Source organism: Xyrauchen texanus, chromosome 5, assembly GCF_025860055.1.
Source record: "Xyrauchen texanus isolate HMW12.3.18 chromosome 5, RBS_HiC_50CHRs, whole genome shotgun sequence".
NCBI lineage: Eukaryota > Metazoa > Chordata > Actinopteri > Cypriniformes > Catostomidae > Xyrauchen > Xyrauchen texanus.
In genome coordinates, this window is record NC_068280.1 from 5,004,288 (window position 1) to 5,015,501 (window position 11,214).

Sequence of the window (11,214 nt, forward strand, 5' to 3'; positions counted from 1 at the left end):
ATTTAGTATGATTTATAAGCTGTTTTCCTCATGGGGACCAACAAAATGTCCCCACAAGGTCAAAAATTTTGGGTTTTACTATCCTTATGGGGACATTTGGTCCCCACAAAGTGATAAATACACGCTCACACACACACACACACAAACACACACACACACACACACACAAACACACACACGTGGTTACTTACTTTAAGATAACTTTAAAACTACGATAATAATGACCATATATTAAACATTAAACGTAGATTAGACATCTTCGTCAAAAGCTCACACTAATTATGCTTCATGAAGCAATGTTTCTACTAACCCTCTCTGAACGCCTTTGATTCCTGGACCAGAACTTTAGACGTCCAAAGGTTTTGCTCAACTATTCCGACTCAGGACCATAAATAGTCAAAGAATGGGTTTGAGTGGCCCTCCAGACCTCTGGCAGATGAAACCTCTGGGTTTGTTTATGCTTGGCCAATTTTAATCCTGCAGCTCTCTGCTGTTGCCCTGAGCTGTCACTCAAAGTCTGACAGCACCCAAAGGCTGCCGTGAGATCCTTTTACATTCTTGCTCAGACACGCATCACAAAGCAAACACACAACACGCTTAGCTGTAAACACACTTGGGCTGTGTAGAGAAGAGCACACATTCACAGGGGGCAGCGTTATGGCATACTACTGGATAAAGTTTAAAAGTTTGAATGTCAGTGCGTGTGTCTTCTGGAAACACACAAACAGATCGAGGTCAAGGAAGAAGTGGCCGAAGGGATGTCTCAGAGTTTAGCCATAAGGGTGGTATTTGCCTCTTTGACCCATTAAATTGCCTGCACGTCATATAACACGAATCTCAACCTATCTCATCTCCACTCGTCACTTTGGACAAACAAAAGTGACGGACTAACTCTGATGTTTAAATCTCTTCCTTGTGGAATAATTATGACATCAACAATTCTTGGTGAAGTGTGTAATTTCTGTGCCACTTGTGGCACCAAATGGAAGTGTTTGGTGTAATCGAATTACTTTTCTTAGTGTAACGTATAACCTATTCAATTATTTCAATCAGATACTGACTTTCAATTAAGTGAATTGCTTAAAAGTACTTTACTTGGGTTACACATTTCTAAAATAACTATGTAGAACACATTTAAAACTTGAATTAAGTTCGTATGTATGTCTGTTTGTGTTTCTGTGACAGCAGAAGGGTTTGCGCCTTCTGATGAGAAATGCGAAGAAAAGTAGAAAATAGATATACATTATTTTTAATTGGTTAAGCGGAAAAACTGGTAAAGAAGTAAAATAAAGTAATTCCGTTTTCCAGTAAAGTAATCAGTATTTCAATTAGATTTGAAAAGTAATTAGTATTGTGTAAAGTATTACTTTATTTGAGTTACTTACCCAACACTGAGATACTGGACTATCTCTCTTCGGGAGTTTAAACCCTTTAAGATATTCAGAGTACGCAAGCACTAAAACCCGCCTGATTTTTCTAACCGCGCGTCTTTGAACGTGCAGAATGTGCATGCGCCTGGAGTTATTTCCACTAATTTGTGGGTCCACAAGGTGGCGACACTTAAATTTTGAGACATTGCTGTCACGAAGAAGCACTAGAAGAAGATGTAATCGCCTCTAAACATCAGAAGATGACTGTAATAACAACAACAGTGAATGTGCATGGTATACTTTCATTTGGTATAATTCCATTTTGACACGACGCTCAGCGTCTGTGTACAGTCGAACATGAGGTCAGCCAAAGTATACCATGCACACAGGTGGTTGGCGCATGCACGCTATGAATGCGATGAGACACCAGACATTTTCTCTTCAGGAGTTTAGACCTATAAAGATATCTTTATATTCTTTTAGACTTAAGTTATACAAATTCAGGTATCTCCAGACCTGCAGGTGCACTTGAAAGGACTTGTTTTTTACCATGAACTCCTAATGTATAGCGCCAATTACATCTTCTTCTAGGCTTTGTTGTGACAGCAACAACGCAAAATGGAATTGTTGCCACCTTGTGGAGCCAATCATTAGTACTTCAGGTGCAAAATAGGGAGACTATAAACTATTTTGGTACTGTGTTGGGTTGCCACTTGATATCTAATGTAAAATCTATGTCCTGAAGCAAAACCAGTTGAGAGCACTGTTTTCCATAATGACAAGTGGGAATATTATGAAGAATCACACGTGTAAATGAAAGGACGTTGATTTTATATGGTTAGAACAGGTGTTTGGATTACTTCGGTCCAGTTTAACCAGACAAGAGCATACTCAGAGATTAGTTCAGTTTGTTTAATGCATTTGCACCAAATCCCGCGATGTTTGCACCATGCGGTTACAAGACAGCGGGAATCCACTGGGCAAACAAGCAAACACCGCTGTCACGTTTGTGTAACCCTATTTACCCAGCTGCATTGCAAGCAGCCTTGAGATATCTGTTAATTAAAATCGTGATTTGTTGTTTTTTCGTTGGATAAATAAATTCACACATCGCAAAGAACCACTGATTACTGGTTGGAATGCCAATACGTGCGCATCAGCGTGTTTATATGACTTTATTATGTTTACACGATTTGTAAGCTGTTTGTTTGTTGTACTGAGTATAAGCCCCCGTTTTTTCTTGCCCAAAGTGACTTTTTGTATTCCTTTATTTACACTCTGAATCATCCAGTTTGCGCATGCGCTGAATGGCGGACGCGCGATAACCTGTGAAACCGTCCTTTTAGCTGTCCTGTAACTGCCCGTTTTATTTTGAGAATCGTGAAAGATGATTATGAAATTAAAAAATATATATTACTAAACGGCTGCAACAGCAATATGACTAAAATACACCAATGTTCAATTTATAGAATTAATTACATTATACATCGTTTGTTACATTTATTAGTATTAATTATCGGAATGAACAAGTCTATTACATCTCATTCTTGGGATTCAGAGTCTATTTATGTTCCCCAGGCTTTTTTTTTTAGTGGTGGTTCGCTTAAAGGAAAGTTTAAAGTCTTTTTGCAAGATGTTGAGATGTCCATTAGGCCTATAACGAATTAAAGAATGTCTTTTGCCATGTCCCTGAGAAACTTCAATGAATTTGTACTTAGAAAATAGTTAATAAAATGTGCACTGTCATTTAGGGTTCACTACACTTATGAATATTGTAAAAAAAAAAAAATAGTCAATATATTATTGGCCTACATTACAAATATATTTAGGCTAAAATAAAATATGTGGGTGCAAGTTGTTATGGGGTTGAGATGAGAGTGTGAATGTCTGATAGCTGATTAAAATGGGAACACAATTGAAAATCACTATATATTTGAAGAGGACAGACTGACATGTTAAGGGCTAGCACAAAAAACTTGGGGTTTTAGTTAAAAATCTGAATTTAAAATATTTTTTAACAAAAATAATGAGACCACAGACACACAATTGGACTTTTTGGACATAAAATCACATAAAAATAAGAAAACTCTCATAAATGTAACATTTTTAGTCATTGAATTGGTATGAGGGACACATAAGTATGTTTATTACAAAACCAGTATTGTAATAATTTTCAAACCACTTTCACCAAATCCGTGAGAGGGTTGAGAACAAAAGGTGTCGATGAATAGAATAGAATAGGTGGGAATAGGCTTTAATTTGTTGAGATATTTGCCTAATGTTGTGGAGTATTCAGACAATTAATTAAATGTAGTAATAATAATAATTCCAAGTTAAAATATTACCGAATCCCAAGAATTAACCAAATAGTGCATTAGTCTAAGGGGCCGTTCACCAAAAAATCTAAACGCAGCATCACGAATAGAACAGAACGAAACGGTTTTTAATGTTCTTTTAATTTGACACGGCGTTTAAAATACGCGGTGCAACGGTCAAAGTCCTCCGTCTTGCGTGTTTTTAGATATAGGACAAAATTGGAAAAACAGCGCGAACAGACAAAGTAACTTGTTCTGTGTGAACAACCCCTAACGCATCAACACAGGCACGCGGTACAACGTCTTCTTAAAGCGACAGTCAAATTGGAATTTAGATTCACATTTAATTTTATTACTTGGCGGAAAAGTCGTTTTTATTATTATTATTATTTTCTAATACATTTATCTATTTATTAAGATGGTCTTTTATCATATTGTTTTTGCCACCATTTTTTATTTAAAAATCGAGGTTACAGTGAGGTACTTACAATGGAAGTGAATGGGGTCCATTTTTGGCGGGTTCAAAGGCAGAAATGTGAAGCTTATACTTTTATAAAAGCCATTACATTAATTCTTCTGTGTATTATTTAAGGTAAAAACTTTTTGTTTTTCCATGGGATTACAGGATATAATGCGTTACGTCATCATTGCAACAAAGTTGTAAAATTGGATATAGCCACACATAAAAAGTTGATTTTATCTAATTAAAATAATGTTAACATGCATATTGCTTACATCTTGTGTCTATACTTTTGAAACAGTGTGTATTTGAATGTTTACAGATTAGCCCCCATTCACTTCCATAATGCCTCATTGTAACCCAGATTTTTTATTTTTATTTAATTTTTTTTTTTTTTAAAGAACACGAGGGACGAGTCAAAATATTTTTTTCTGGTAATCATCATTTTGCCACAACTGCTGTCGATTGACCTTAACTTGTATTGAACCCTGAATGTTTCTTTGACAGGTTAGATTTAAAGAAATGTAAGGAATTACAAAATCCACAGTCTGACAAGTTAAGAGTGACCACAATTTCTTTCATTTTCAGCCTGACACTTTTAGCACAAGGCCCATATAAAGTTATTTAGTAAGTCAAAAAGAAATTAAAAACAAATCGGATCAAGTTTTAGCTTATATTTATTAAATGAACACATGCAAATTTGTTTTTACATTTCACAGGCTCTACTTTGTCCCTTGAAAACAAAATCATATAACATTATTATTGCCTTCATTATTCAAAACCTCGTGTGTCTCCAGTCTCATTCATTCAGTGCGTCATGCCGGGAGTGCATGGTGTCTTAAGAAATTTATACTAAACATTTTTGTCCAATTAAGGCGATGAACAACCCACCCTAATTTTGTGGGAACACATTTAATGTTGCTTGAGGAATATCAGTATCTTTTGAGAGAAACTTTGGTAAGGGCCAAACATTGGTCCCTATAGCTCTTCTGAGTCAATCCCATGAAAGGTGGAAAAGGTTGGCACAGAAAGTCACCTCCCAATGTCATCCTCTAGCACCCTGTGGTGTCCAACAAAGTCTGTAATGTTGTGGGAGGAACTTCTCCAAAGGTAAACAAACAAGCAAACTTAATTAACAACATTAATAGTCTTTAAAATGGTCCCTACAAGACCTGAAAACGCCAAGCTGCCTGGTCTTTGTAGTCCAAGCAGTCTGCCGCTGCAGAGCTGAAGTTCAGTTTCCATGATGATGCCACGGCAGCTTGCTCTTTGTAATCTTTATAATCCAGACAGTCTGTGGAGCTGAAAGGCAGCCCTGTGCCACTGTAGCCCTGGTGAGGGTGATGCGGGTGTGGGTGCCCGCTGCTCTGCCCGATGTTGTGAGGGTGATGTGGGTGGTTGCATGAGACTGCAGTGGTGCCCGCCATGGTGCTCAGCTGTGTGTGATTGCCGTGTGGGTGGTGATGGTGGGCATGGCCAGGCATGGGTGCCAAGTAGGAGCTGCAGTCCATGCCTCCAAAATAAGAGGCAGTGTTAGAGGTTGGGTAGCCCTGGGCGTAGCTGGGAGCCTGGTTGTAGGGCATAGGATATGACGGCACTCCTGTGGTACCTCCACTGCCTGAAATGGCCCTCTGCATGCAGGACGCACTAGCTGGGGGAGAAATGTCAGGGAGGGAGGGTGGAGCGGGTAGGGGAGAGACTGGAGCGGGACTCCAGATGGAGGAGACAGGTGTTGTTCCTGTGGAAGAGCTGCTGATCAGACCCACTCCACTACGACCAGTGGGGTTGGTGCCTGAAGAGGAAGAGGAGGATGAGGAAGTGGAGTTGTTACTGGAGACAGCTGGAGGAGTGAAGTGGCCACTGCTTTCTGATTCCGGGCTTTCACGGGACGGAGAGGATTTCTTCTTCGCTGGACGGATCTTCGAACTGCTGCTGCTCTGCTGTTGTTGCCGACACTTTGCCCTTCTGTTCTTAAACCACACCTGTCAACACACACGTTCCACAATTAAACCCTCAGAAGATCCAGCAATCTAGGCTAAAATATCAGTTACAAGAGCTCATGTCGAGAAATAAACTCTTAAATAACTAGTAGGACTTTCCAACTGAAATGGAAATCTGTGTGATTATCTGTATACTACTGCATGGCTGCACATCACTTAAGCAAATGTAAAACCTGACCATGTTTGCTAATCAAAACACTAAGATGTCTATGAACTCAAAGCCAGGATTAGAAGTCGACCAATAGTGGATTTGCCAATACCGATAACTAAAGTTGTGGTTAAGGCTGATAACCGATTAATCGGCCGATAGTTTATTTAAAAACATTTTGAGAATGATCAAAGATCATCATATATATATATATATATATTTCACCAGATGAGGTTTATTGAAAATCAATAAAAAAAAAACCCGATTGGAAACGTTTGGCATATTGGCATTTTTAATAACCTTTGCCAATAACCAATAGATCCAAAAAGCAACTATTGGCGCCGATTAATCGGTAAAACCGATGTATAGGTCTGCTTCTAGTCAGGAGCTCTACAGTTGAAATCAAGAACGCTCACCTGCACTCTTGACTCGGGCAAATTGATTTTCAGGGCCACTTCCTCGCGCATGAAAATGTCCGGGTAGCGCGTCTTGGCGAACAGATTCTCCAATATGTCCAACTGAGTGCGAGTGAAAGTAGTCCTCTCTCTTCTCTGTTTACGGGGATTTGCTGCAGCAAGGAAGACAACAGAAGTTACTAAAATATTATTATAATACTTTTAGATCTAAACATCTTTTCTAACCCAAGAATGAAAAGTTTTGCATACAGAGCCACTTCAAAGCCAAGATAACTTCGACCATAATGCTTTTAAATCATTGTAATATTGATATGTATAAATATATAAAAAGTAATTGAACCCAAATGTACAATGATGGCTCTTAGTTTAATGCAAAAATCGTTTGTGTAAAAACTTAGCATGAGATTATCTTCCAAAGATGTGTTCTTACTCGGGTATCCTACGGAGGGATGGAGGAGGTCCATGGTGGCCCCGCTGAGCCCCAGTCCGTTCATGGCGTACGGGGACTGTTTGAGATATGACATCATCGTAGCTTGAGCTTACGAGGCAACGGCGCTCGAGCCGCAAAATCCGGATCCTTCTTATCCGAGACACCTGCAGCAAGAATCAATGAAACACAATCGAAAAGAGGACCACAAAATGCTATTTTAATAACTGGCACAATACCTTTGAAAAAGCAGTGTAGCTACATATAGTAGGCTATAAAATGACATGAAGTTGTAGCTATATCACATAATGCAGCGTCAGAAATTGGCCTAATGGTTACAAATACATTCCTTAAACTTAATTGTAAAAACAATTTACGCTACAAAGAAATCGAGAGCGATCAGTCGGAAATATTGCTAATGTCTTGCCTTTCATGATCTCTTTTTCACACTCGACTAATCAAGGGATTCAAACACTAATTGGCCGTTTACACGTCATGCCCTGTTAAGCGCTCTTGGATGCAACACCACAAAGTGTTTGATCATTTCTTTGTGCTTACCAAAACATTTATAAAGGTCTTAAAATAGTGGAATTTACTTTATAGTAGTTTTAACCTATAACAAAATTATAAAAAGCGTATTTAAAGACCTAAAAAGCTCACGTGTTATATATAGGCCTAGGCTATGAAATAATTATTATTATTGAGATCCAGGTTTGATCCTTCTTACTGAATACATGAATAAATGTGGGCCTACATATTAAGATATGTTTATAACAAATAGGCTTTAATATAATGATCGGTATAGGCCTACCTTTTGGATCCGTTTAGAAACGAACCACCCAATAATCCTCTAAATAAGTCTGTATTAACGAAAAAGTCAAGCCTTGAGACATTTGTCGGGAATGAAGCGGTGTTTTATTTTATTAATGTTTATGGAGGCCGGTCGGGGACAACCTCGAGGGTTTATGCGCATTTGGAATTATTTGGGAGGACCAAACTTTGTTTCGCTGCAATTGTTATGAGGCAATAGTACAAATGTATTAAGACAAAAGTTCGGTAAATGACATGTTGCGCTTTTTCTCCGCTCCTCATGCCTATGAACGGCCCCATTAACCCCACGCTGAGGACAGATAACATGGGCCTGAAGACACCGCTGCAATTCCACAATCGAGGTTTAACTATATGTAAATGGCCCGTGAGTGTGCAAATTATTCTCCATAGCCATTTAGATTAGACCCAGAGGGGACTCCATTTGCAGAAGAAACCTTATTAACTAAATAAAGACATGGTCCCCTAGACTCAAACTCTACTTTTCTTCGTTCACACCGGCACGCAAAGTTTTGCGGTAATTACGATTACAAATGTAGGCAATTTGCGTAATTCATATTACGGGTTTAATATAAGTTAAACTCCGTTGACTGCATTTGTGTCATAATAGCTATAATTGATTACCAATATAAAATATGTATTTGTTAAAAAATAAATAAATAATAATCTGGGTTACAGTGAGGCACTTACAATGGCTGAGAATGGAGTGAATTTTGGGAGGGTTGAAATATGCCAGAAATATGAATCTTATAATTGTATAAAACCACTTATATTAATTCTTATGTGGATTATTTGAGCTGGAAAGTTGTTTAAATAAACATTTTTACATTTGTAGGGTTTTCGGCAATAAGTTGTCATGGCGAAGATGTAAAATTAGGTACATCTTCACACCTTAAAGTTTAGTTAACGATTTTATCCCACTAAAATAATGTTTACACGCTTAATGTTTACGTCTTGTGTCTGTATTTTTGAAACAGTGAGTATTTTAACTTTTACGGATTGGCCCATTCACTTCTATTGTAAGTGTCTCACTGTACTCCAGATTTGTCCCGTTTATAAAGAAAAGGAGAGATGAGTAAATAACTTTTTCTGGTAATCAGCAATTGGCCACAAATGCTGTCGATTGAGCTTAACTTGTATTGAACTCGGAATATACCTTTAAAAGGTCAGATTTAAAGACATTTAAAGAAAATCCACAGTCTTTCAAAAGTTAAGATTGACCACCATGTCTTTCATTTTCAGCCTGACACTTTAAGGCCCATATAAAGTTATTTGGTAAGTCAAGCAATTAAAAACAAAATGCTTAATGTTTTTTTTAATCTTTTATTTATTAATTGAACAAAATATTTCTGGTCAACTTTATGCAACAAATGCTGTCGACTGAGCTTAAGTTGTTGTGAACCCGGGATATTTCTTTGAGCAACACATATATTTTAAATAGATTTAGCAAACAAAAATTGTGTTTTGTGTCTCTTTAATTATTTTCCAAAAGCACTATTGTAACTTAAATAAATGGCTAGCGTCTGCTAAAATACTAAATCAGTACTTTCTCTCACATTTAGTGACTATTAAAACTTACCTGCGCTGAAATAGATAGAAACAGATGTTTGAAATATTTTTGCTTTACCTTTTAATTCTTGGTCTTCAGTTCTCTTTGAGGTCCGTGCAGAAATCCACAGCACCAAAAATCACCTTTGGCCTCAGGTCTTGACTCCAGCTGATTGTTTGAATTGCGGTAAAACGAATTAGCCACAAACTTCAGAACTAATTCCCAATTTCGGCACGAACTCGAATCAAGTTGCACTCAATCAAAAATCGGCGCCCAAAAGGACTCAATACGTCAACGTTGGTCTCCACGCGACAGTGCTGACGGATTGAGATTGATCACCTTCTTGACGCCCTGTCCGTCTAAGAGCAAAATACACCTGTGGATCCGCCCACCGCAGCCAATCAAAAGTCTCGCCCTCCTTTACAGACGACTGGTCTGGCCAATCACGAAAGAGAAGCGCGCGGTAACTCCACCCCTTTAGTGTGGCGAAATACTAACCGTGTGAATGTGCGAGTCTTTCGGGGAGTAAACAGTTGAATACACGTTTAATTCGCGCCTTCGTTAGCGTAACGCTGCAGGACAGTTAATGCACACGATAAGGGTCGAATTTGTAAATTCATTTGCCGTTTGTTCGGTGTAAATGCGTCATTTTACTAATACGAGCGTTGATTGTCAACATGCATAAAATAACAATGCTAATACATTTGAATTAGCCTATGTAAAGTAATACATGGCGTTGCATGAGAGCGTATTTGTTTGAGTCTAAACGTAAAACAGTTTTCTAGGATTTGAAACAAATCTCTCCAAAGCCTTAAAGGAATATTCCAGGTTCAATATAATAAACTGAGCTCAATCGACAGGATTTGTGGCATAATATTGATTACCACAAACATTTATTTCAACTTGTCCCTCCTTTTCTTTAAACAAAACAAGTGTCACAGTGAGGCACTTGCAATGGAAGTGAATGGGGCCAATTTTTGAACGTTAAAATAATCACTGTTTCAAAAGTATAGCCACAAGACATAAACAATATGTGTGTAAACATGATTTAAGTGTGATAAAATCACTTACTAACCTATTCTGTGTAATGTTATAGCCAATTTTACAACTATGTTACCATGACGATGTAATGTCAACAAAACTAAAACCCCAAAATGACTGTAAAAATTACGATTTAAACAACTTTACACCTCAAATAATAGGCCTACATGAGTTTACAGAATAATTCATGTAAGTGATTTAATGAAATTATAAGATTCACATTTCTGTCTTTAATCCCTTCAAAACTTGGCCCCATTAATTTCCATTCAAGTGCCTCACTGGAAGATTGTTTTTTTTTTAAAGAAAAGGAGAGATGAGTTGCAATACATTTTTGTGGTAGTCAACATTTTGCCACAAGTCCTGTCAGTTGAGCTTAATTTGTATTGAACCCGGAATATTCCTTTTTTTTTTTTTGTCAGACTTGCACCGTCTTTCATCTTCATTTGATTAAATAATTGTATTAATGTTTAATTCACTTAAAAGTGTGGTGCAATTAATTATTGGCTAAACTTCAACAAAAGTGATTTCAAGAATTAGTGCTTGAGGGATATTGCAGGCCTATAGAAATGGAAAAAAGTTCTTAAAGAAATAACAAATATTTTAAATCATTGATCAAAAGTAGCCTATAGCAGGCTATAAATGTTTATCCAGTGTTAAAAG

The 11,214-nt window shown here is 37.6% G+C and overlaps 1 protein-coding gene across 1 annotated transcript; it reads right to left on the reverse strand.

The window, feature by feature from the left end:
* Positions 1 to 5,201: 5,201 nt before the first annotated feature.
* On the reverse strand, positions 5,202 to 10,049 carry LOC127644256 (homeobox protein OTX1 A-like). The gene is made up of 4 exons (XM_052127347.1): positions 9,592 to 10,049; positions 7,140 to 7,303; positions 6,710 to 6,861; positions 5,202 to 6,127 (listed from the first exon to the last, which is right to left on the reverse strand). Exons 2-4 carry the CDS (start codon positions 7,234 to 7,236, stop codon positions 5,309 to 5,311), a joined length of 1,068 nt encoding a protein of 355 aa, XP_051983307.1. The 5' UTR covers positions 7,237 to 7,303; positions 9,592 to 10,049; the 3' UTR covers positions 5,202 to 5,308.
* Positions 10,050 to 11,214: the final 1,165 nt, after the last annotated feature.

Excerpts from the sequence above, each read along its gene's own strand:
- LOC127644256 (XM_052127347.1), bottom strand. The coding sequence starts at position 7,236 with ATGATGTCATATCTCAAACAGTCCCCGTACGCCATGAACGGACTGGGG. Across the intron at positions 6,862-7,139 it reads TCCCTCCGTAGGATACCCGA|CAAATCCCCGTAAACAGAGA; the intron begins GTAAGAACACAT and ends TCCTTGCTGCAG. Across the intron at positions 6,128-6,709 it reads TGCCCGAGTCAAGAGTGCAG|GTGTGGTTTAAGAACAGAAG; the intron begins GTGAGCGTTCTT and ends GTGTGTTGACAG.